The 24,700-nt window shown below is 50.7% G+C and overlaps 8 protein-coding genes across 8 annotated transcripts; 4 read left to right on the forward strand and 4 right to left on the reverse strand.

Annotated features, from left to right (window-relative positions):
* Positions 1 to 2,851: 2,851 nt before the first annotated feature.
* On the reverse strand, positions 2,852 to 4,428 carry BCR38DRAFT_455949 (uncharacterized protein; the record flags this gene model as incomplete). The annotated part of the gene is made up of 2 exons (XM_040861853.1): positions 2,852 to 4,311; positions 4,374 to 4,428. The coding sequence occupies 2 exons, from the start codon at positions 4,426 to 4,428 to the stop codon at positions 2,852 to 2,854; spliced, it is 1,515 nt and encodes a 504-aa protein (XP_040717708.1).
* Positions 4,429 to 5,628: 1,200 nt separating this feature from the next.
* On the reverse strand, positions 5,629 to 9,498 carry BCR38DRAFT_336686 (armadillo-type protein; the record flags this gene model as incomplete). Its single annotated transcript, XM_040855480.1, has 2 exons — positions 5,629 to 6,383; positions 6,456 to 9,498. 2 exons carry the CDS (start codon positions 9,496 to 9,498, stop codon positions 5,629 to 5,631), a joined length of 3,798 nt encoding a protein of 1,265 aa, XP_040717709.1.
* A 508-nt stretch (positions 9,499 to 10,006) lies between these two features.
* Positions 10,007 to 11,723, reverse strand: BCR38DRAFT_426046 (uncharacterized protein). Its single transcript, XM_040859737.1, has 2 exons — positions 11,329 to 11,723; positions 10,007 to 11,269 (listed from the first exon to the last, which is right to left on the reverse strand). Exons 1-2 carry the CDS (start codon positions 11,577 to 11,579, stop codon positions 10,291 to 10,293), a joined length of 1,230 nt encoding a protein of 409 aa, XP_040717710.1. The 5' UTR covers positions 11,580 to 11,723; the 3' UTR covers positions 10,007 to 10,290.
* Positions 11,724 to 12,375: 652 nt separating this feature from the next.
* BCR38DRAFT_455952 (uncharacterized protein) lies at positions 12,376 to 13,542 on the forward strand (the record flags this gene model as incomplete). Its single annotated transcript, XM_040861854.1, has 3 exons — positions 12,376 to 12,406; positions 12,465 to 13,253; positions 13,445 to 13,542. 3 exons carry the CDS (start codon positions 12,376 to 12,378, stop codon positions 13,540 to 13,542), a joined length of 918 nt encoding a protein of 305 aa, XP_040717711.1.
* Positions 13,543 to 14,079: 537 nt separating this feature from the next.
* On the reverse strand, positions 14,080 to 14,684 carry BCR38DRAFT_338058 (acyl-CoA N-acyltransferase; the record flags this gene model as incomplete). The annotated part of the gene is made up of 2 exons (XM_040855584.1): positions 14,080 to 14,445; positions 14,505 to 14,684. 2 exons carry the CDS (start codon positions 14,682 to 14,684, stop codon positions 14,080 to 14,082), a joined length of 546 nt encoding a protein of 181 aa, XP_040717712.1.
* Positions 14,685 to 15,297: 613 nt separating this feature from the next.
* On the forward strand, positions 15,298 to 17,911 carry BCR38DRAFT_364298 (Lecithin:cholesterol acyltransferase-domain-containing protein). The gene is made up of 2 exons (XM_040857215.1): positions 15,298 to 15,973; positions 16,041 to 17,911. The coding sequence occupies exons 1-2, from the start codon at positions 15,626 to 15,628 to the stop codon at positions 17,652 to 17,654; spliced, it is 1,962 nt and encodes a 653-aa protein (XP_040717713.1). The 5' UTR covers positions 15,298 to 15,625; the 3' UTR covers positions 17,655 to 17,911.
* Positions 17,912 to 18,377: 466 nt separating this feature from the next.
* Positions 18,378 to 19,624, forward strand: BCR38DRAFT_455955 (uncharacterized protein; the record flags this gene model as incomplete). The annotated part of the gene is made up of 5 exons (XM_040861855.1): positions 18,378 to 18,453; positions 18,542 to 18,693; positions 18,750 to 19,163; positions 19,222 to 19,362; positions 19,418 to 19,624. 5 exons carry the CDS (start codon positions 18,378 to 18,380, stop codon positions 19,622 to 19,624), a joined length of 990 nt encoding a protein of 329 aa, XP_040717714.1.
* Positions 19,625 to 22,741: 3,117 nt separating this feature from the next.
* Positions 22,742 to 24,109, forward strand: BCR38DRAFT_482730 (uncharacterized protein; the record flags this gene model as incomplete). Its single annotated transcript, XM_040863538.1, has 1 exon — positions 22,742 to 24,109. One exon carries the CDS (start codon positions 22,742 to 22,744, stop codon positions 24,107 to 24,109), a length of 1,368 nt encoding a protein of 455 aa, XP_040717715.1.
* Positions 24,110 to 24,700: the final 591 nt, after the last annotated feature.

Below are 24,700 nucleotides of genomic sequence, written 5' to 3' on the forward strand. Positions count from 1 at the left end.
GTCTTCTCGCCATGGGCCGCCAAGGGTACTACACTAAAACGCCTTTGACCGAGGGACCAGTGACGTAATAGCTTCTTCGCCGCGAAGACAGTAATTTCGCCCAAGCCACCCTGATTTTGCTGCAATGGTAGGACCCCGATGCAGACTAGAGTCGGCATAATGTCTTCTCATTTGGCTACATGGCAAATGGGTCCAAGAGCAAAAGTACCGCCCTATTCGTACAAGACTTGGCAACTTGGCTCCCTCACAGCAGAGTTTCTGGCTGCATCGTGCCAATGCGCCAGCTGCAGCGGCAGCAACGAACCCACCTTAGGGCGTGCCACAGACGCAAGGAAGCGCCGGTGCCGTCACTGCCCTGGCGATCATCATCAACGTGTCTTGAAATGCATCGAACGTCTCTTTGCTCCCCACGACATCTCCATGCAACAACCGTCAGCGCCAACACCATTCCGAGGCATCCTATTTGCCGACTTCTACCGACTTGACGACTGCATCTGTTCTTGGCATCGTGTCACACACAATTCGTCCTCTGGAACATGTCGCTTGTTGTAGATTGCGGTCCTACTTGAATGCTGTAAGAGTCGCAGGTAGGTAACAGCGAATTACGAGGCCTTACGACCTCGACCTTTCCGGCTCTCTCTTGAGGATGTTTAGTCTATTCCCGTGGTTCTTGATAATTGTTGGTGCCTCGTTTTTCTGCTCTGTCCTATTTCTGACGGCAAGAGGAAGAAGTGATTTGGAGATGAGCTCACATAGTGTACCATCTGGAGACTGACCGCCTTCATGGGCAGGAAACTGGTGATGTATGCCGGTATGTTCGACGAGAACTGTTAGTAGCCACCAACGTCTTCTCCATAAAAGAAAATAGGAGTGGTATGTTTATCGACCTCGGCGTAAATGATTTATACTTGGCTCGCGGGAAATCAAACATACCCGGTTTACTTCAATATCTGATGATTCTTCAATCATTTTCCTGATCAACGTGTTTGAAGAGCCGCATACAGAGACGTAGCTAAATCTGAAACTTCACAACAGTACTTTTGCTACCTCTGTCGGGCCTCTCTTTGGGCTAGACTGGAATTGGGGAGTTTCCGAATTTGGGAAGCTTAGTCCTTTGGCTCTTTTCCCGAGCCGGTTCCTCGAGCAACTGTAAATATCAAAAGACCAACTTCATGTCCTCGGCAGGCTAGTCGGGTCAATGCTCTACGTACATCCAAGGCCACGTAGTATAAGTGATCGAATATTGGTGTTTTGCATAGTTCCATTCCATGTGGTTGGGCTCAGTTAATTTATCGGTGTTAGACGCAAACGTGAATATCAGGGGTCACGGTCCGAGAGGGGTTAGTTACTAAACTAACTTACAGTTGCATGTCATCTTTCATTCTTCTACCTCAACCATATTACCGGCACGAAAACAATCCATGTAAGTGAGTCAAATCCAATACCACTCAGCCCGAAATCACTGTTTCCTCATTGCTCCCAGGTCCAAGCAGTCGAGATGCTGTTCCGGGAAATAAACCGAGCGCCTGAGGGTGAAGCACGTGGAAGTGGGAGCAAGTCAAGTCTGAGCGTAGCCACCCTCTTCTCATCACTTATTCCCCTTCGTCCCGTCCTCTAAACCACGTCTACGAGCCACGCTCTCCCCAGCCCTTGATACCCAATTCCGCACGGCTCCTATTTCTCAGCCCCTCAAACCTTTCCCATCCATCTCAAAGCGCTACTGCCACATTGCTGGCCATATAAGAAAACCCGAAGCAGGCCCATGTGAACATGAAAGGGCGCTGTTCAATTTGTCGATTCGTTCAGCGCTTGTACCGTCGAGAACGATACTTGATGAATCCAGTGGCCATTAACAACGACGTGCAGACCATGCTAAATGAGCATTGGGCGTCTCCTTCGCTGGTTACAGGGGAGAGAGTGTCGTGGTAATACTGGTTTCTGCTACTTTGACAAGGGAACAGACATCACCAGCTGGCCCGGTTGACTCAAATATTGAGTACTAAGTTTATAGTCACTATAATCTACGGAAATGTAGAAGTGTAAATCGTATGTCTTGGGGCCAGGAAGCGAGCGTGAGTACAAGAACCTACTGGTGTGATAGAGTAAACTGCAGGCGCCTTGTGAGGATCGTAAGCTAAAGTTGCTGAAATAGGGGCTTGCAGCCTGGACGTGAATTGTTGCATTACTTCTAGTTGTCTCTGCAATCCGAGGCGACAGTTGGAGGAAAGTTGATGTAACCTTGAGTTGAACAGAAAGAAGGAAATCAGTTGGAAAAAGAAAACCAGGAAAAAACCAAGTAGAGCCGTTTGAGCTGCCCCATTCAGCATCAAAACGGTATCTCAGGCCAAGGGCGACCAAATTAAATGCCGTAATGTCCTACTCCAATCACATAGAGCTATGTTTTTTCAATCTCACCATTCTGTAGGATCCATTGTAATCCACATTGCTCACCAAATTCAACTGCAACACCCAAGTTGTGTCAATCGTCAAATTCAATAATTCGGCCTATTCGGCTGTCATGCAAACCCCTAAGGCAAGCAAAAGTCACAAATCATTCTCTTTCCAGACGTTAAACCCCTACGCCTTGCCATGATTGTAAATGCCATAAATGCATCAGAGACGCTTAGCATGCAGAAAGCCGTCCGTTCCCATACGCCGTTAGCCCTGAGACAAATGTGCCAATTTGCCATACACCACCAACCCAACGCAAGTTGTCTTGGTAAGGATTGGTGTACCACTATGCCATGCCAATGCGCTCGCTCATGCAGTCCATTCGCTACCAAACCTCCATGATTGATATTTCGGATATTTGTGATGCCCAGCCCTTCTCCTCACGTCAGTAAGCGGGTGTCTAAGAGACAGGGGGAGGAGCCTCCGGCACTGAAGACGCGGCCTTGAGCCTATTCATTCGCCTCGGGGGAGGGGCCTTTGGTGGCATTTTCTTGACCACTCCGTTCCCATTTCCATTTATGTGAGCCGCGGGTGGACAGGAAATGGCAATACCATGTGTATGCCTTGGTACCTCAGGTAGTGCCTTCTTGGGTCGCCTCGGCGCCTCCTTCTGGTTGCCGATCGTGTGACTTTCTGGAGAAGATGCTGGATGTTTGACTTCGACATCAAAACCAACCTTTCGGCTCGGCGTCTGGATACCGGGCTTCTCGGTCACTACTGCTACGTCAACGACACTAACTTTGCTGGCAGAGTCGCTGGCCTCAAGGCTGATTCCCAGGAACCTCCTGGCAACCTCGCTGGCTCCGTCATCGGCTAGCCACCTGACCTTGGAAACGCGATCCACCAGTCTGACTGTTGTCTCGTCCGCCGCCTCAAAATGCATGTTTCCTGAGCCGGACAGAAGATTTAACACCCTAAGTATCTCTTCCCGCTTGTAGTGCGGTGGCTGGCTGAGCTGGGTGTGCGCCAGAAGCGGGTAGAGAACCCGCAGGTACGTATGCCGGAGGGCCATTAGCTCGTTGGGGAGGTCGAGCAGGTTGCGGATGATGACGTCGAGGAGGACGCGCAAGTCATTGGTGTAAAAGTACTCATATGTTGCCTTTGTGGTGAAGAGTAGGTATAGGAGTTTCAATATTAAGAGTTGTAGCGAGGTCTCGGTCTCGCGGTTGAGAAGCAGAATGATATTCTCGCCAAACGTGCGGTACTGAGGACCATACAGTGACAAGCACTTGACTACTCGATTTGTGAGGGGCACCCCGGGCGAGGTTGGGTCTGTGATTGCGGCGGTTGAGGTCACCATGTATTGTTCGTTCAATACCAGAAGGACTCGAATGATGGAATAATGGTATGGATCACGAGCGTCGTCTGACAGGCCTTCGATCAATTCGAAGAGATAATTCACGAAACCATCATCGACATGTATCAGATCTTCGACGCGCAAATGTTCGACACGTGACATCTCGTACATCAACTCCAGCAGCAGGCGATGTAAACCGGGGTCATGCTCCTTGCGCCCATTGATCAACTCGAGCAGACGGTGAAAACAGCCCTCGTCTATCATGTGGCGAAATGTGGCGTCTTCGGTTCGACCGTCAAGTAGTAGGAAGCTGGCGATAACGTAGAGCGGCCCTGCTTCGTCCTCCTGTAACATGCTGTATAGTATCTGCATACGCACGTAGTGCTGATTCGCATTGAACAGCCTGCCATCCAGCAATCTCTGGACGCAGCTGGCGACGTCATCTTCCGACTGGAAAAACTCTTCTCGACACTTGGACGCCAAGTGTAGCCACGTTCGCAGGGCGTCGTCGATAGTCTCGTGGGCTTGGGCAGGGCATTGGGTTGCGACGACTCGCTCGAGTTCTGTAATAATCACGTCTTGTCAGTACACTGGACACAGAGCGATGACACACGGCAATGCGCACCGTCCCATAATTGCTCCTCGGTCTCTATCGTGTAGGACGTCTCCGAATCGTCCATGTCGATGCCCGATCAGAATACTCCTATCCCACCAAGGAGGAGTTCGGCATCACGAAGAAGGATCCAGCTTGGAACAAATAAGTTTGAAATCATGGACCGATAAAGAGGATTGTACAGCGTGCATGAATGGACCTGCCCAAGGATGATCGCTTGCGCTTCGTGTAAGATGGTGTGGGTGGGCTGGTGGTTGGTGATACAAGCTTGGAGACTCAGATAAAGCCTTGCGAAAATGATACGCGACCAAGATCACCCCAACCTGCCACGATTAGAAAATGGCAAGGGCTCCCCAGTCCCCTTCCAGAAGGCTTGTCGTCTAGTCCGTAGGCGGCTGGGACCCGCCGGTGGCTGACTTTACCGAATGTGGGTTCGACAGCATGGACCTGATGTTTAAACGGCGGGGTACATTGTTCATCTGGACCTTCGTGAAGTGATGTCAATGCCAGCCTTCGAAATATACCTACCCCACCTTCATGTTAACGTTTGGTTTGGTATTGGGGCATGGACAATAGCTATTAGACACCTTTTCGTTCCACAAGGACCTTGAGGCAATTTGAGTGGATCGGAGCTTACGAAGTACAGAAATCAGAGATCATATCGTAGTACCTGTGATCAACTTCGTCTATGTCATCTGAACTTCAACGACGGCATTTCTTGACCTCGGCACTTCTTATAAGTACCTACCATGTCGATCCACTGCGTCAAACCAAAATACATTTTGTTCTTGGCATCTTGTCGCGGCTCCAGTGATACATCACTTCTTTACAATTGTCATCCAGATATACGAGCCGCATGACCACGTTGTGTACACACCTCACAGGATCACGAAAGGGGGCCATGAATCTTCTGAATTCGCTGGGTGAGCAGCGTAATCTCCAGCGCTGTAGTTACCTAAGGACCAAGCACTTTACCAGGCAGAGCTACGCAACCCACCCAAGGCATCATGACCAACCTCTGGATCTCTCTTCAAACGCTCGCTATCGTGGGCGTCAAGTGGGCATGATACAAATAATACACAACAAGTATGCAATCCTGTGAAGCCTACGCCTGCCGCACCAGGCCGAACCGTAACTCCATAACAAGCAAACCAGTCTTGATCAAGTAGTTGATCCAAATCACACTCTCGATGTTTCTTTTCTTCGCCATGCGTCTTCGTTGTTGTGCCTACCATGAACGAGATTTTCGCAGCCACGTTCGTTGACCCTACTCATTGAACAGGCTCGCAACGCCCTCCAATCCATCCTCAGTCTTGATCTGGGGGGCATTGGTCGACGTGGTCGATGGTGTTGGGGCTTTCATGAATTCCTGCGCCATCTTACTCCGAGCTGACTTCTTGACTCGCTTGGACCCAGCGTCGCCGAAACTCTTTTGAAGCTTGCCCATCTCGGAGATGCTGACGCCCTTCAGGTCTCGAAGAAGATCAAGCACGATCGCCCGCTGGCTCCGTGAGCTCAACCCGGGTTTAGAAATAGACTCGATGGCTTTGTCGACTTCACCCTGCTGTATGTTCGGCAGCGATAACAGCACGTCGCGTGGTGTTTGCGTCAGTGGACAAAAGTGTAGCAGGATCGTGGCAATCAGAACTGCGAGGTCCTTCTGCAAATCCACAAAGTAGGGTTCGTGCAGCGATGTGATGCAGGCCTTGAGAACATCAGACGAGATGTATTCCCGAATAACCGATGCGGTGGAGGCCGGGATGGGTGTGACGTCTACAATGCTCTTCTTCTCTGTTTCGGACTTCGACTCTATCGTCAAAGATATGGGACCGGCAGTCTGGAAATCTGGCACAATGGATCGGAAAACACGCAACATGATACTGCAACATCTGGTATCTCGCATCCGAATTGCGTGTGTGCAGAACATCAGGAGAGGCTCCACGATAGCTGACTGCATGAGACAGAACTTGCGGAGAGAAGGGTGGTTACGATCGTGCTGTTCGGAACTTGTGAAAGGAGGCTCTGTGGTCTGATTAGCTGCATTCGACAGTGGTCCGGTCAGCTGATGCCGGACAAATGAAGTCGAACACTTACCCGACCGAGCCGGATCCAAAAAGTCGGCCACTATCATGACGGCGGTATACGTCAGCTGCCTCAAAATACTTTCGGCTTTCATTTCTTCGGTCAAGGCATCTCCGCCTGCTTGGACGCCTTGTTGCTGGTCGAGCTTTTGCCATTCGGAGTTCACTTTGTCATCCATTTGCTGGAAACAGGCAGCGAGCAGGGGAGGAAGGAAGTGATCCCGTAGCTGGATGGGGCAGTTGTCCACTAAATACCTCACCAAATTCAAGAGATTGATCAGCTGGTGGGCAGATAGGTAATGAGAGTCTGCAAGCAGCGAGTGGGCCAGCGGTCCCGGCAGTTCGCTAAAGCCGTAGAATTGCATGTCCAGACGGCTCATGCAGTAGATGATGGCATAGCAAGATTCCCGGACGAAGCGAATCGTGCCTCGAATCGTCGAGGCAAGACCTTCCACCGTGTGTTTCTTATCTACAACCCGCGCATAGAAGTCATCCTTGCTGCCTTCGGAAATGCCAGCTTGCCAGAATCGATCGGTGAGAACGCGTCCTACGATGGTTCGCATCTCCGCCGGAAGCCCGACCCAATTATCAGGGGTGTGCGAAGCATGAGCATGGCTCAAGAACTTCAGTAGCTCTGGTAGGATGACCGGGAACCCATCCTGCCACAGCTCACAGGAAGTTTGGTACGGGGTTGTGTTTTTGTCAATATTCTCCACGGAGCATGTCAAGAAAGACTTTGTAGGTCGCAACGGCAAAGCCGCCTGTCTCTGTTCCATCTCGGATTGCAGAGCCTTCCCTTCATCGTCCAGTTGTACCGAGCCCCAGTCTCGGATTTCGTGGACTCGCCTTCGAGCGAGATAATCCTGAGCCTTATTAAGGGCCATCATCTCACAGAAGCCGGAATACGATGATAGGGCACTTTTGAGACTGTTATCTTGCCATTGGGTTCTGATCGGCACAATAAACTCCTCCAGCTTTTGAACCTTGGTCGCTTTGTCGAGACGACTCGATCGGTGCACAATGGTGAAGAGGAAAGTTTGATATGCAACCTGGCGCTTCTCGTCGAGCGTACCTGAAGCAATCATCTCATTGACTTGCCCTGCAATTTGATCGTAAACATCCAGCAGATGGTCGGGCATTTTCGACGCAAGCCTCTGCAGTTCGACCATGCTTTCGGCCTGTAAATCCTTAATTGCCTCGCTGTACGTCTTGTGCTGTGGCTGTGCTGCGGGCCATGTCACAAGGATATGTTCCAAAACCTTCAGCATGAAACCTGCATTTTTATCCAGAGCCGTTGTTGAGAATGCCACCAGAAGCTGTAAGATTCTCTTCCTGATTAAGGGGTCCTCGAACTTCATCACGAGCAAGCGGTTAGCCCAGCTCTGTAGGCTGTTCTCCAACGAAATTATCTCCTGTTCATGTTGAGCATTTTCGGTTTCGGCCCCTCTCCACTTGGTAATACCTTTGAGAGCGGCCTCAATCAACGTAGCCTGCGCGTCGACACGCAATACGGGCGCTGACGACTTTGTGTAGTTTGCAGGGTCAAATCGAGGCTGGCCGTCGTAAAGATGCTCAAGGATGTTCTCGGTCTGGCCAAGGATATGCTGGATGGCATCGACAACCTGGAGCCGAACAATATTTTCAATTACTTGTGAAGAGTACCGGCGGTAATTACCGAGGAAGGCATGTCGTTCTGGAATTGTGTCGGTATCCTCAAGAAGAAACAAGAACGTCGGATCTTGGGTGTCTTCCGGTAGGCTATCATATCGGAATTGTCTCGAGCCACATACTTCCAGCAGTGGGCCGATAAAGGCAGGCAATGCCGCAATGCTAGGGCCAATGGATTTGTGGCCCAATAGGCGAGACCATGTCACAAGGACGGGAATAGACACTATCAAGCTCTGACTTTGTGTAACTAGAAGCAGGAGTTGTAGGAACCCCTGGAAATCGACTCGCTCCGGATCATTTGGCAGGGCAGCAAATCGGCGGTCCATGTAGTTACCAAGGAAAGAGACCAACTCGGAAAGCTTCTTGCCACACTGATACTTATCGTCGTCGATGTCTTCAGCATCAACCGTAGACCACTCGAACAAGTGTCTGAAAAGCTGGATGTATTTCCGGTCGTATAGGGGCACCACCAGATCGAGGAACTCTTGTTCAATAAAACTCGTCCGAGAATATAGCGCATGCAAGGATTCCAAGGCAGCCTTTTGTACGGCGACGTGTGGAGCACGAAGAGCGTCGCATACGACGGGTACACAGCCTGTGGCAGTGGCGGCGTTCGGGATGACCCATGGCATCAAAGAGTGTATGACCGTAAGCCCTCGGACCGCACAGTTCCGGATCTCCTCATTTTGCAAGTCTCCTGCCAGACACTGGCCCAAGAAATCAGTGATGCGTCTCAGCCAGCCCTCGTCCCCACACCGCACCTCAGGCCCTGGTTGTCGTTTAGGGAAGGTTTCTAGGAGGACGGCAGCGGGAGTGAAGATCTCAACAGAAGCTTTACTAAGAACCCCTTCTCGGACCGCGACCACAGCATCGTCTCCGTTAAAGATTTCGTCCGAAAGGGTTTCCAGGATGAGTAGCACGAGCTCCTTGTGTACGGCCGAGTCGGGTACCTGCCACAACTGCACCAGGAGAGTGTCCATATCCATCCAGTCGGCAACCCAGCTTCGCTTGGCAACCTCAACCCACAAGACGGCAACCTTATTGCGAAGATAGCCAGGGTCTTCTCTCGAGACATTTCGAGAGAGCTCCAACACCCAGTTGCGAAGGGCGACCGCCTGCTCTTTTGTGTATTGCTCCCATTTGTGTTTGATCGCATGCTCGAGTAGTGAAAGCGCATAGTGCCGTACAACAGGGGCTTGGCTCTTGTCCGAAGCGAGAGTGTACCCGTGGGATGGAGCTTCGTTGGTGTTCTTGACGTCCTCCAAAAAGCGTTGGGCTTCCTGACGGGCTACATTGTCGGAGTAGGGATTGTGAATGAGTTGCAGAGCCTCGTGTATACGTGGCAGGACAGCTACACCATTGGTGTCGTTTCTGCCTTCACCTGCCATCCCCATATTATTGTTGTTGAAGTGTTGCGACATTGCGGGAGAAAAAGCGGCGGCGTGAACGACGATCTTAGAGGGGGGGCGCAGGAACCGTCCGTCAGGGATCCAAGGTGTCTTAGTAGTGATTCATCTGGTAAATCCTGGGGCTAAGGTAAAATAGTACGGGCCTGTCGCATGAAGTCAATTCTGGAAAAGGGCAGAGATTGGGCCTGTCTGTGAGTGAATGCAAAAGACGTCTCGAAGGGTTGTTCAGTGAGCTGAGCCGACGGTCACGTCTGTAACACGCGATTTAATATGGGAGGCCTAAGGTCAAGCTAAAACTTAGAAGCTTAAAGCAAACCGTCAACTGCTGCCGGCTTTCAGGTTGCAAGGGTCTTGGCGGTCCGCAGTTGATCCGTCACCAACTGGCATGCAGTAGAAGATGCGTCGAGGCCCCTGTCAGGTTCTGGAACTTACACCGTTTACAATCGTTCAATTTAATGCACTTTTCTTGCAACTCAGAGCGAATAAGACCTAAACCACTAGTCGACGAATGAGGGAGCTGAAACATACAAAATGCAACCTCTATACTAGCATCCATATATTCTATGGGACCCTCAGAAACTCATTGTGGACTCCGATCTGAAGCATACATAAGTATACCTAATGAATCGTGGTATTCCTAGCCACATATGGGAACATCCGGCAGCCTGCAGGGTCTTATTCAAATTCGCAATTGCCCATACTTTCTCGGCTGAACGTATTTCCATACTGACGAATGCAGTTGAGATTGTTGTCAGATTATCCCAGACTACTTTAAGAGTTCCATAAGCACATAAGCTTATCATAGAAACTGGTCGAGACACAGCACAAACTGCTTTCCAAGCCTTCTGTCCCTGGCATGAAATCACTTCCATAATTCATGCTCCGATGCTCATTTAAGTAGTCCAGAACAACAATGTCACAGTTTCCATCTGAGGCGATACCAACTTGTAATACCCGTGGTCCTGCATGCATGCAAGATGCGAGGATCGTGGCAGAACCTTTGTCTCCGAGGCGTACCAGTTTCAACCTCCACACGCCTCCGCCAAGGTCCAGCTCTTTAAGGAGCTTCGATCTCTGAGAAAGAGCACCCTCGTGTTGTTCGTACACTGCGAATACCCTGATGTAGTCGTCATAGCTACCGGTAACCACCACAGCAGCATCATCGTCAAGCTTCAAGTCCAATGGTAGAATGGCCGTAACCCCTGCACCATGACCTCTGATGCTGATCGTGGGATAAGGTGCTTCAATTGATGCCTCGTCTTCATTCGGGTTGAGATTGTAGACGCAAGTTGTCTGAAGCAGTTTTGAGTCGTCGCCTCCTGAATATATAGTGAAGTCCTTTCGATTGGCGCCCTTTGAGCTGCCCTTATTTGTCAAAGAGTCCTCTAAAAAGGGAGAAAATGCAACAGTCCATGCCTCGAGAGAATGAACAAGTAAAGGCCCCTGGCTGAACTTGACATTCCAGGAATCGTCTACCTGTAGTACGTGGACCTCAAACGTAGACGTGGTTATGGCGATGAGGTTGGCTAACCTAGGGTGCCAACAACACGACAGGAGAAGAACACTCTCGTCCTCACCCAGAGGTCTGTGTGTGGCGATGTGTGTCAAATGACCGTCACTGCAGGAAGGGTCCAACTTGAAAAAGGAAAGGTCGCCGGTGCTGGCCACCACAGCCAGGACATCTTGTTTCTCAGGATGAAAATGCAAGTCAAGGATAGCAGATGGGTGACGGACAGTTTGAACTGGAACCCTATAGATTGTCACAGCATTGGTCAGATGCAGAGCCCGAAAGAGATGGAACTGGCTTACATGTTGTTCGGCTCAAGCCGAAATACTATCAGACTGCCATTTCGACTCTGAGGCTGCTGTGTCTTTTCCTGTTGATCCCCATCGTTATCCTGATTGTCTTTTATATTGTCTGCATTCTCATCTTTTTGCAGGTTGTAAGTCCCAACGACAAAGTAGTCCTTATGCGCCTGACAGAATTCTATGCAGCTTGGAGGGAGATCTAATGCCAGTTGTTGTATTGACGACACATGCGCTTTTTGCTGGTCCATCATATAGGTTGAGAGAATTTGAGATCAACAGTAATTGACAAATTTGATGATAAATTTCAAGCAAAATTTGCAACATCAAGTGTTTTTGGTTGCTAACGTCGTTTGGGTTTAGCTTCCACTTCCAAAGACTCAATGTTCTGGACGTGGTTGATGGATTTTGAAGTAACCTCAAATTCTACAGAACGCTGCAAGGAAGCCTGCAGGGTAAGTTTCCTCACGGCAAACGGTGGGACCCACAACGCAAACCTGGAAGCACCATCCCTGCGCATCCCACCAGATCCCACACATCGAGCCCAATTACCCGGTAACGAACTGACGAGGGTGACATGCTAATAGTAGGTGGTTGGCGATGGTATATCCATTAACCTTGATTACTGCAAAAGACTATCCTACACTTCAAATAAGCACCTTGCTTACTCACTCCATTTTACTCGTTCTCAAGGAGGCTGGAATCGAGACTCTAGGTAGATTAATTGTGCAAGGTTATTCTGCTACTTCTGCCAGGGTCAATTCTGTTTCAGCTAGCTTATCTGGGCAACCGCGAATCGGCACCTTCCCCGACCTTCAACCTCAACGTCATGTCAATAACCATGGAGCTCATGGAACATCTTATCAACAAACAATCCGACATTTCACTCGTTTACTTGTGCGGAATGCCTGACTACCCAACTTGCATGCTTACAATTGCATGTCTAGTTTAGTCTCATTTAATGTCTTTCCTTGACCTCCATGTGAATTGTTTCAATGATCCTTAGTATACACATTGTATCATATAATTTTCCACTTTGAAAGCATCATCATGTATTCTGACTCAGATTCCGATTTTTACGGTAATAAATCTCCCCTTCCCATTCGCAGTCACAACATTCACTCACACACTTCTGGCAGGTGACGATGACCTGGTGGCAGACCTGGAATTGAGAACCAGCAAGTTTGACACAAACTCCTGGTGGCTCCGGCAACAGGCATACCCCACGCCACTCAGGTTGCAGGCCCAGAAACAGCAACAAGCAAAACAAACGACGCGTCTACACAACCCCTATGCAGACGTCCCGTACGCCTGGCAGCTCTCAGAGACCGTAGACGACTTCCTGCAGCGTCTTCCTCCGGCAACAACGGACGAAATACCTGGAAATTCCTGGATTTGGATATGCAACCCCTACATTGAGCGCAAGCCCAAGAACGAGGCGCAGAACCAGAACATTCGTGGCTGTGAGGATGAAGGTCCAGAGGAGGAAGGCACGAACCTAGCCCGCTTCATCGAGGGTGGTATGGAGCGACTGCACTTTGTGTCCCAATTCGTCGACCAGTTCAAGCAGTCGTGCAAGTCCAAGATGGTTCTCACGCGGGAGACTAATAAGGCTGGCAACGATGCCGCACATGCCATACTGAATCTGGCCCAAGCCCTGCGCGTCAGATGCGGCAAATGGATGTTATTCTGTTCTGTGCACGCGGTGAACGAGGTCTGGGGGGTCATTGCAAAGGCAACTGCGAAAAACGAGCTAGGCATCGGTGCCAAGGTCGCAACCAGATCTGATGTTGACCAGAGAACCGAGAGGCTCATCTGTGTCTACACCGCCGATTTCGGCGATATAGAGGACGTCAAGCGAGTGGCATTGAGACTGAAACAGCTGGGTCTGGTTCAGCCGAGAGGCAAATCACTGTACTACAAACCAGGTCAGTCAATACCAATGTTAATTGTGGAGATGAATCCGGAACAACGTAGCCACACCGAGGGCCATACCCTGCGCCAGGACAGGCTGTCGTATAATCTTTAAAGGGCAGTGATCATGTTTGAGGCCTTCCAATATGATCATGTCATATCCTTTATTCCAAGTCGTTTCGGCATTGTACTAACGATAAGTTAGACGCCTACACTTACCTCGGCATTTCGTCCCAGAACCCCTGGGGAGTTAGAGCGTCACTCTACAACACGACCGATATTTTGGGAAAAGCTTCGACGTGAAGCACCGGAAGTTGAGATGGGAAATACAATATGGCGTCACTTCGTCAGATGTTCTTAGGACTAAAGTTTGGCTCGCTTGACTCAATGTGTTCAAATACCTTTGCTATTTAGCTGCTAGTTGGTTTATTGAAGAGTCGGGTCGTGCACTGCAGTAGTACTAGAAGAAGCTTGGGTGATGGTCAGTATCCCAAAGGGAACCGCATGGTCCTCCTGATAGCAATGTAGACTCTTGATAGATAACACTGTACATCTGTACAAAGTCGATCACCAATATTTGCACTTGCTTACTTGCATGTTATGTCCTCCACAACTCCGCCAGACACGCCGCCAATGCACGAGTTCCTTGAAGGCTCATATCTTCAAGATGGCGGGCGGGAAAATCCATATGCTGATAGGAGATACGAACGCCACCATTTTGTATCCGTTCGCAAACCGGCCCTACTGCTTCCGAGTTGAGCTAGTGCGTGGATGGAATACTCGCATCAACGCTCGTCTTAATATGGACCGTTGCCCGGTCTGAAGCAGCCCCTTCTTCGACTAATCAGATTGGTGCTCTTCTCCAAGACTCATGGGTTTGAGTAGCAGCACGAGCCGGTAGGCGCTGTTGCCGTTGAGATAGTATCGATGTAACTTCTTTGACCGTAAGAAGCCTAATCGCTCGTATAACCGCATGGCTGGCAGGTTGGTCTCCTCCGTCTCCAGGACGATCTCGTCCGCGTTCCGCTCCGCCATGGCATCTATTGACATCTTGACCAGCGACGTCGCTATGCCGTGCCCTCGGTAGGCGGAAGACACTGCCAGCATGGCTATGTACCCTCGATGGGTGGGTGGTGAATGCGAGGCATGAGGTTCGAGTTTGCAGATTATGACGCCGATCAGGGAGTTATCGGCAGGATTGAGAGCCTGTAGGCAGGGGAGCTGGTCAGTCGCAGGTCTAACGTGAAAGGACGGAGCAACCCCACCATATAGCACAGGTGAGCCCATTGGTATAAGAAGTAGCGATACACATAGATGCTGTAAGGCTCGCTGAGGTCCTTGGATATCAATGCCCGGATAGCAGGTAGATACTGTTCCTCGAGGACATGCTCATATTGGATGTAGCGAAGCTCACCGGGCAGCTCTGTTACGCGCGCCACTTCCATAGGAATAGGCGACTTAGTGCTGACGGACTCGAGATTGCGGTGCGCCCCACTGCTGGCACTGACGGCCATCGCCATATCAAATTGGGGGGAGAAATAAATAGTCGAGCTGCCGAAAGCAAAAGCTGGGAGATGGGTGGAAATGGAGATTAGGCTGGGTTAATTGATTCTCACATTTCTCGTCTCCGAATGTTTTCCGTGGAGTAGAGGAGATGAAGAAGGCTAGGCGCCGGCCACGGCAGTGATGCCCCGTGAGACGACTTGGAGCTATGAATCTCAGACCCCTCCACAAGACTGCTCGGCCACATCTAATTGTGGAAGTAATAATTGACACCTGACTTTCTAGGTACCGGCTGGGGAACGAGCCCACTTTCACATGCAAGGAAGGCTGTTGCCATTGCTTGTGTGCAGTTCGTGGGATGTTTGGTTGTGTTTCTAACTTGTGGGAGGACCACAGGGCCAAAGCTTCTCGCGCTATGTTGGAAGGAGCAAGTCACCAAGACATTCTTGGAATCAACCCCTGTCGAAGCTGAAGCGGCTGACGTCAGTGTGCTTGAGCAAGCTCTGCACCGCCGACAACGCATTTGGAGGTGTCTGCCCCCAAGGTGGCTACAGGCCTCGAGCGCAGAACGGCATCTATCCGCTGTAGAGCTGCGCTTCACCCCTCGCGAAGTACTGTGCCATACTTCACTTCACTGCGCAATCCGACGAATCAACGGGTTGGTCGAGTGACGCGGTCCCGAAATGCTGGAACCAGCGTATTCGAAAATCGCATGTGAAAAGGTACTACCGCCAACAACATCCATCCTGTCGATCCTCTCTACCCAGTACCTTTCCAAGCTCCCTTCTTGCTTCCCAAACCCATCAGCTCATATTCTGCTGGCTTTGCAGTTTCACCAACCCCAGATTGACTGGTGGACAGTCATGTAACGGGCCTGCACAAGATGGCTGCTGAACTTCGACGCCGGGCCATCGGCGCAAACACGCCCTCGGCGGGCACGCCTTCAGAGTCATCAACATCTGCCCCGGCAGTAGCACAGGATGAGATTCCTACGAAAATGGAGCTGGGCGTGGGAGACGCGGTCAAAATTGTCCACCACACCCACAAGGATAAGACCAAGAAACGGAAAACCACCTTCATCTTCTTGCTTGGGAGTCTGTTCGGTATCATTGCCGCGGGCTTCCTAGCCAAGGAGAATGATCTAATTCCCGAGATGGGTGAGCTCAGCATGTTTGACACTATATTCGAGGCACTGCCCGCAGGTTTAGCAAAGGACCTGCGAGACTTAATGGTACATTTTGTCCTACTTATCATGTTGGACTTTCTGCGCAGATAGCTAACATCCGTCACGAATGTAGAAGGGCGAGCGCGAAATGGTCGACAGCGTTGATTCGTTCGCCGTCGGATACAAAGCACGAAGCGAGGGTCTCGAAGTCGACCACCCCGTCATAATGATTCCAGGTGTCATCTCGACTGGCCTTGAATCTTGGGGTACTGGGAATATATCGCGTCCCTACTTTCGAAAGAGGTTGTGGGGCAGTTGGACAATGATGAAAGCGTTGGTGATGGACAAGGAGGTGTGGAAGAAGCACATTATGCTCGATAAAAGGACTGGACTCGACCCTCCTGGTATCAAGCTGAGAGCTGCTCAGGGCTTTGATGCTACCGATTTCTTCATTACGGGTTACTGGATCTGGAACAAGATATTCGAAAACCTCGCGTCTCTGGGCTACGATCCTACAAATTCGTTCACTGCGGCATATGACTGGAGGCTGTCATATGCGAATCTCGAGACCCGCGATCAGTACTTCACCAGATTGAAGAACTATGTGGAACTAGCTCATGGGTTTTCCGGAAGGAAGGTCGTCCTCGTGTCGCACAGCATGGGTGGACAGGTTATGTTCTATTTCTTTCACTGGGTCGCGTCACAGAAAGGAGGCAAGGCGGGCGACGACTGGGTCGAAGAACACGTCGAGGCGTGGATTAACATTAGCGGATGCATGTTAGGAGCTGTGAAAGACATCCCGGCCATCCTGTCGGGAGAAATGAGAGACACGGCTCAGCTGAACGCATTTGCCGTATATGGATTGGACAAATTCTTGAACAAGGATGAAAGAGCTGAGATGTTCCGTGCGATGCCAGGTATCTCTTCCATGATGCCGAAAGGAGGTGAACGCGTTTGGGGCAATCTTACATGGGCTCCGGATGACCAGCCAGGCCAGAAGAACTCGTATGGATCCGTGCTTAACTTTCGCACCGGTGTCAACTGGACGGCCCCGGACAAAAACTTCACGGTAGCCCAATCTATGGACTACATTATGAACACCACCGAGGACTGGTACCGAGACCAAATGAAGGACAGCTACTCACATGGCATCGCAGACACGACAGCCCAGGTGGAAGTCAACGAGAACAACCCCCGCAAGTGGATCAACCCGTTGGAATCCCGTCTACCGTTGGCCCCGTCTCTGAAGATCTATTGCTTCTATGGCGTGGGTAAGCCCACCGAGCGGGCATACTATTACCGCACTCCAGAAATGCCCAGCTTGACAAATCTCAACGTCACCATTGACACGGCACTAACCGTGGATGATATTGACCATGGCGTCATTATGGGTGAGGGCGATGGCACAGTCAACTTGCTCAGCACGGGATACATGTGTCATAAGGGCTGGAAACTCAACCGGTACAACCCAGCGGGAGTGCAAATCATTACACACGAGATGGCACATGAGCCGGAGCGATTCAATCCCAGAGGAGGGCCGAACACGGCAGACCACGTGGATATTCTGGGTAGACAGAATCTGAATGAGCTGATCTTAAGAGTAGCGGCGGGCAAAGGGCACATGATTCAAGAGAATATTGTCAGTAACATCTCAGAGTACGCTGAAAAGGTCAAAATTTACGAAGAGGGCGAGGAGCCCCAGGATTGGGAAGCGGAGAAGCAAGAGGCGGATGGGGAGCCTGAATGACGGCATGATTGATTAGGTATATGTGGATGCATAGAGCATGATGGCGTTCAGAGTATTTACATTTGGCTCAAATGGGGCCTTCGGCGGCTTTAGCCAAGTAATTCTCGCGTGATGGGGAGGGGGTGAGGGCATAAGGCACATGCGTATACTACCCGATGGTGGGGTTTCGGCGATGTGGTTCTGATCGAGGCAATACCCCGTTTATTCATTTCTGGAAGCTCATATAGAAGGCAGTATGGTTGGGCTGAATATATACATTGTTAATTCTATGGCTGGTCTCATGTGCTACTGTGTAAGAGCCTGCCGTGCAGAATCACGACCAACTGACTTGCGGTGGGTAACTACACCAATCGCCAAAAGGAGGGTTTTATAACGGTCATTACCGCACTGAGGCCTGGCGTTTGCAGTTTTGAACGAGGAATTCGTCACAGGTTTGTAGGACACAATTTTTGCCAATTGAGTCGATGTCAATAACTTTTTCGATACTTGGGGTCTTAGACCGAATATTGCTCCTCATAAGAATGACCCCATGGTTCGTGCGTTCTCTTTGTTGTGTGCTCTTGCTTTTGGTAACAGGTCGCGCAAGACCCACTTTTCCCTCGACTGACTTCCACGATTTCCAAAGTCACAACAGCTAGATTTTCAATCCGACATATTTCATCCCAGCACTGCATTTGCGTATTTGCCAACACCAAAGAGCCACAGTCGCACATTGTCTCTATAATGGATTCTTCTGCAAAGAGAAAGGGACCGCCTGGAGGCGGTTCGGATGGTCGTCAGCTGAAGCAGCGCAAGGCAAGTCATTTCAGATGCTGTCGTTACCAGCCATGACCAAGCAGCGACGTGCACATGAAAAACACTAACTTTGATGTAGGTGGGCAACCAAGGAAAATGGATCACGACGCACCACAAGGCCAAGCTCGCGGCTTTGAAGGCCAAAGGTAACAGCCTTGAGATTGGTGGTATGGGGTTCTGGGTGACCTGTCAACGAGGCCAGGAAGCAAAGGCATTGGCTGAGATTGTCTCTCTGAGCGAGGAGGTTGGGCATTATCCGAAGTTCGTAACGATGTTTGCACCAACTGACGGGGCGAATAGTATGGCGAGAAGGTCTATGGCATCAAGCCCCAGGAGGTTAGCATAGATTCCGACGAGGAGGGCGACATCGAAGCATCGATCCAGAAGGAGATTGATTCGATTAAGCCTTCGAACAAAGCCCAAAGTGAGCAATCCGTGTTTGATCCAGTGCGGCTGAACCTGGACTGCCTGATCTTCATCAAGACCAAGCCCCCCGTCGAGCCATGCCAATTCGTTCGAAGGATTTGTAACGATGCAAAGCTGGTCGGTGACAGATCACACCGCAAATCCAGATTCCTTAACCGTCTCACGCCGATAACCTTTATGGGCAAGGCAACCGAGAGTGGGGTCGAGGAAGTTGCGAGAAAGGTCCTTCCCGATCACTTCCAGCTTGCAGGAGCCGAGGAGAAGAAGCCCGTGGATGGAGAGCCATCGGTAGGTATCGTGAAGGCGAGCCTGTTGTCTATTTCGGATGCTAATCTATTTCATGCAGTATGCTATCCGTTTCTCTTCCAGAGCAAACACGAACCTGAAGCGCGATGACGTAATCAAGCAGGTCGCCACATTGATCGGCTCTCGTTACAAGGTCAATCTTTCGAAACCAGACAAAGTCATTCTCATTGAGATTTTCCAGGTCAGTCTGCCCACCGCTCCTCGAGCCAACACTATCCCTGACTAAATAGTAATAGACTTTCTGTGGCATGAGCGTCGTTCCTGGTGACTGGGACGCGTTGAAGAAGTACAATATCCGGGAACTCTACGAGGCCGCCTCTAAGCAGCGGGAATCTGCAATACCGGCAGCCACTGAGCCCAAGCCGGCCTCTCAGCCTGAGCCGGCAGCTGAGACCGGACCGGTAGAAATCCACGACTCGGGAACAACTCCCGTGCCCTCGTAACTTGGCAAATGGGAACCAGGAGGCTAGTAGCTGTGAAAGAGGGATTACGAGGAAGCTAGGGTACTACTATCCGAGTTCACAGCATATCTGCACCAAGTAATGGCCGGGGCAACTTCCGTCGTCCTGGGCATCGATATGGGCTGTCAAACAACTGGAGGAGCAGCACCAAGCATTGATCTCACATTAACAATCAAAAATCCACCACGTATGCGGAGAAATTACTCTGCCGTGCACCACTGCGGAGCGACCATGTGCCATGGAATGAAGGTGCGTTGGGCGAGATTACGAATCAAGCAGCAGCCGATAACAACCTTGTATATTGCCTATGTCATGATGGTTCCGTTTCCCCTGCCATACATACTGCAAGTGATGTTCCTTAGGCTGGGTAATGTGCTTTGGGACGGCTCCCACGCTAAGCCCTATTGCAATAATTTTGACGAAAACGCCAAATGGAAGCCAAGTGCAGCCGCTCCAAGTATGTCCGACCAGCCTCTCACAGCGGCATGGCTGGATTTGTGGGTTACATATCAACTGTCAAATGATACTAAATATGCGTAATAAACATGGCTTGCCAAGGCCGCGTATGTGGGGTTTTTGTCTGCGGGAAGCGTTTGTTGATGATCGTTCTTCAGAAGAGATGGACGAATGGATAATGGAGGGTCTTTGTGGTGCCGTGCCGTCGTCTGGGAGTTTTTGAGACTCGAGATGGCATTGTAGACGGCGAACTCGAGACACACCGGGTCTTGGTTTGTGACGATCAATGTCGCTCGCTAGAATAGGTGTATCCCATTACACGGGAGAGTGATCGAAACAATACCTGCTCAAGTACTAGATTAGGGAATGTTGGCGCGGTCCAGTGAAGTAGTACATACAGAGCGTAGCACAGCTTCTAAGTTGGGGGCTTTTCGGGGCTGATATCCACGGATTATGAGCAGCAATCTATGAGCTGCCAACTATATTTTCGTCTTTTCTGAAGGGTACGCTCATTCCAGGATCTAAGTGTTATAGCATTAAAGAGAGTTCATACTTACGTACTCTAGTCATTGGGATTGAGTACTTCTGGAACTCCACCATGTACGCACCATCTCATGGCAGCTGCCCCTCCAATCTTCGACCTTGGAAGTTCCAGGGACCTTCTAGCCTGGTAGAGGCCAATATTCTGTCTGGTGCAGCCAATAAAGCGGGTCAGCCCAATTGGGTGGACTCGCTTGACAGCAGCCAATCATAAACTTTCCGGCTCGCTTCCCGCTGCAACCTCATCTCATCTCAGTAATATCATTTGCACAAACATCATCCTTTGATCCTCAATCCAAATCGTCGACTTTTCCTTTGCGTCTGTGGCTCGTTTTTCTAGCCACTAATAATTGTGCTCGTATATTTATCACACTCATACGGATGGCTCAGAGCGGCTTTCATCCTGCTGCCTGAGAATTGGAGCCGGACCGTCCGCCTTCGGTTGTGATGCCACACCGCTTGGCAGCTCGACCCGAGTGGACATTCAACCAACTGTTATGAGACATGATGGTGCTCATGCAGAGTCGCTTGGTGAGGCCAATGGTTTACCGACTGTCAGCCTCGTGCTTGATGCTTCGAGGGCGTCATGACCGTCAGAGTCCCTAGTCAGCGCGATATCAGCAGGCTTGATGAGCCTGCGGCCACGGCGTGGAGACGCGTTCTCACGCACCGTCCAGGCCTGGACTGCCAATACCACCATTGCAGAAGCCCCGGTGGCGTTGCGGCCAAGGCCTACTACAGCTCGGTCAGGTCCTGCGGTATCCAATACCTGGGCGTTCTTCAGCCGTGGTAGCACTCGCTACCGGCCACGGCGTCGTTGGTCTCACACTGACAGGTGACAGAATCGGTGGTATAACCATCTAGAAACATCTACTATGGTTATAGTTCCTTCGAGCCTGTTATCACCGAACCTCGCGATGGCAGATACATGCATGGAAACCCGCTGGTTCCCGCTTTTCATTATAGCGGAAACCCAATGATGGCATATTCGACATGCATGGCATTTGTCGTAACTGCCCGCCTGGCAAGTAGCCACGGCGTCACTAGCTACGCCTCCGCGTAGGCCTCGGCAGGCTTTGCTGTTCCCTAGGCTGGGGGTTAGTACGCCCCCAGTAGGCGAGCCGACCGTTACTGTATTTCATTATCTCTGTCCCGGAGCCGCTTGTCGCCCGTCACTATTCATGTCTTTCTTGGTCATGCGCGCCTCATTCGTCAATAAGCGGCTGTTGTAGCGCTTTCTCGTCATGACAAAGGCACCTGTCATCTTTTTTATACGACATATCTCGTGTCGTCCAATTTGCTCATTTTTGCGCCGGCCAATTCGAAGGTTGTTTTTAAATGACTTTAGGCTTTCCTTTTTTTCTGTTTTTCTTCTTTTTTTTACACTTGAACGAAGCCTTGTCCGGGTGTTGCTCTGAACCGTTTGCATCCCACACAGTCTCACCGGATACAGCAGAGCGTATTATTGGCTGTCCCTCCTCGGTTCCATGTCCTCTTCAGACAAGAACGGCCAGCACAACCACATTATCCTGACAGGTCAAGGTTCATCAGCCACCTGCAGGAAGACAGACCCGACGTTGGAAATTGCAGCAGCCAGATCCATGTCTCGGGCTGGTATCCGAGTTCAAACCCCAGCAGACAAGTGCATTCAATATGCAATGACTGCCCTTTTTATGATCCCTACTTAACCTCCGGCCAACGTTACCACCACACGCGAGGGAATAAATGTCGGTACCCAAGGTGTTGTGCCGGCCAGGGGTGGCATTCGCATCACCTATCCCCGATGCTTATCCACCATCCTCTTTATGCCTCCCCTTCCACACTCCGGATCCCAACGCTTCCCAAGCTCGCCTATCGCAAGGTGTCACAAGCGTGCAATGTCTCACAAGACATCGGAGCTCACGTCGCCAAACACTGTCTGTTCCACGAGCCGATCTGTGCTCACTTGTGCACTTTACTTCCATGCTCCCATCACCTTCCTTTGACTCTCTGAGAGCGGTCATTAACGATGCTGTGCCTGCTGTCTGGATTATATCTTGTCAACAGGTTGCAGGCCAACTCCAGAGAAGATTCGGGGTTGAGATCTCTGATGGCAGGACACTTATGTTGACGCTACCACCATCTCCTGGCCTGAGGTTACTCAGATCTGAGCAATGGCTTCTCCTATCCGAAGAACTGCTCATAAATTGGATACTGGAGACATCACTCGAACGTGCACCAAAGGATGCAAAGGTCTCTATACAGAGCCTCCTCGATACCACCACGGGGAAGGGCAGCCTATCGAAGCTAGCAACCAGAGATATGCACTCGAACCGATCGTCGGCAACTCGCAAGTCACCTTTACTTGAGTACATTCCAGCTGTGGTCTCAAGCTCCGCTTCGAGTCCCAAGCTGGGTTCAGCGTTCAACATGTTGGAGCCGACACGAGGAACATCCATGTTCGGGTTGGACAAACCTCTCACAAGAGCAGAAAGGAGGAGCGTCGATTTTCAGAAGGGTCAACTCATCCGACGCATCTCGAGCATGAAGGCGCCAAATGCCAAATTCGGACCGGTGGTTGCAGTCATTGGAGCACCTTCGCCGGTATCAACTCAACATGGTACGCCAATGTCCCTTGTTGGGTCTGGAGGGGTGGAAACGTGGACCCAAGCCTTTCTTTCCATGGTGGAAGGAATTTTGAGGGATGGAGAGGATATGGCGGTGATGATGAGTTACTCCCTCATACGTAGCCACGTCCAGCGCCTTTCCCATCTCTTGGACGCCGTAACCGAATCCCGGCTGGTGGTCTTGAGTGCCGTAAACGATGACAACCTTTTAGTATCGCGTGGAACAGCGTCCAGGGGCATAGATGAAGCCGGTACTAAACTTTCACGAGGATCGGCCGTGAATAGCAGCACCAGAGGCGGGGCACCTCGCAGAAAGGGACGAGACGACAAGCCAGACGAGCTTGGCTGCGAGAGCGAGAGCACGAACAACGAAGAATATGATGATCACCCGCCAGAGCCAACCAATCTCGCCGTAACCGGTCTCCGTGACTGGAGCAGCTCTATCTTTGGTGACCCCCTTCTAGCCTCCGTCTTCAGCCAAAATCCGTCCGCCGACTTCCTCCGCGGCTTCCATCAACCGGTTAAAGATGGAACCGAGCCTCCAGCCAATACAAGAAAACGGGATACGCCTCCCCTGGGTCATAGTCACGGCGACGATGGCATTATCCAAGATCTCGAAAACGCCCCCATCCGCTTGCTGCTGTACGAATGCTACCATGCCGCTGTATGTGTGATTAAGCAATTCTACCGACCAGCCGGTGCCGCCAGCACCAAGCGCGAGATGGAGGCGCGGAAGCGACTTGCGAACGTGCTGAGCCGGCTCGAGGATGTCGATGATATGGCTTGCAAAAGACCAAGAAGGGCGAGCGTTACTTGTATGGAGAAGTGGCCGATTAAGAGGCCCAAAAGCACTGAGGGAAGTTGACACTTCTACTCGAAGAGTAAGATGTGCCTGCAAAACGGATTTCTTGAGGACGAGGACAAGAGTTGATTTGGCGGTGCATTAGTGGTGTTGGAGGCTGTTTTGCGTTATGTTGCGTAAATGAGCATTGGCTGGCATGTCGGCAACTGCATAGATGCGCTTTGGCACTTGCTTTGCATCTAACACATTATCTTAGTCGCTGTGCTTCGACGATGAAAATTCCAAACTTCATCTGTCTAAAGTTAAAGTACTGCGGTTACTGCCCCCTTGCCCATCTATACTGATCGTCCTCGAAGCTGCGTCGTTGCTCAGTCTGTATCGTGTGATGTTGTCGTTGACGTATGATTCCCGAGGATAAGACAGGACTGCATGTGCGCCATTGTATCAGGTATAGATTCCCAGAGTATAGCTGGGTTTTCACTACACATCATCACAACATGGCTTCAGTTCAATGGGCAAATATTCGGGACGAATTGAACTTATGTACGTTAAATTCCCATGCCTACTGTAACTTGGTTCGTATCCATATTGAATGACCTAAGATTCATTTTTTAAACTTGCATGCAGCATGACAGGCAAGCAGTCAAATCGGCT

The sequence above is a fragment of the Pseudomassariella vexata genome (assembly GCF_002105095.1).
Source record: "Pseudomassariella vexata strain CBS 129021 chromosome Unknown BCR38scaffold_4, whole genome shotgun sequence".
NCBI lineage: Eukaryota > Fungi > Ascomycota > Sordariomycetes > Amphisphaeriales > Pseudomassariaceae > Pseudomassariella > Pseudomassariella vexata.

Excerpts from the sequence above, each read along its gene's own strand:
- BCR38DRAFT_426046 (XM_040859737.1), bottom strand. The coding sequence starts at position 11,579 with ATGATGGACCAGCAAAAAGCGCATGTGTCGTCAATACAACAACTGGCA. Across the intron at positions 11,270-11,328 it reads CGGCTTGAGCCGAACAACAT|GGTTCCAGTTCAAACTGTCC; the intron begins GTAAGCCAGTTC and ends GACAATCTATAG.
- BCR38DRAFT_364298 (XM_040857215.1), top strand. The coding sequence starts at position 15,626 with ATGGCTGCTGAACTTCGACGCCGGGCCATCGGCGCAAACACGCCCTCG. Across the intron at positions 15,974-16,040 it reads AGGACCTGCGAGACTTAATG|AAGGGCGAGCGCGAAATGGT; the intron begins GTACATTTTGTC and ends TCACGAATGTAG.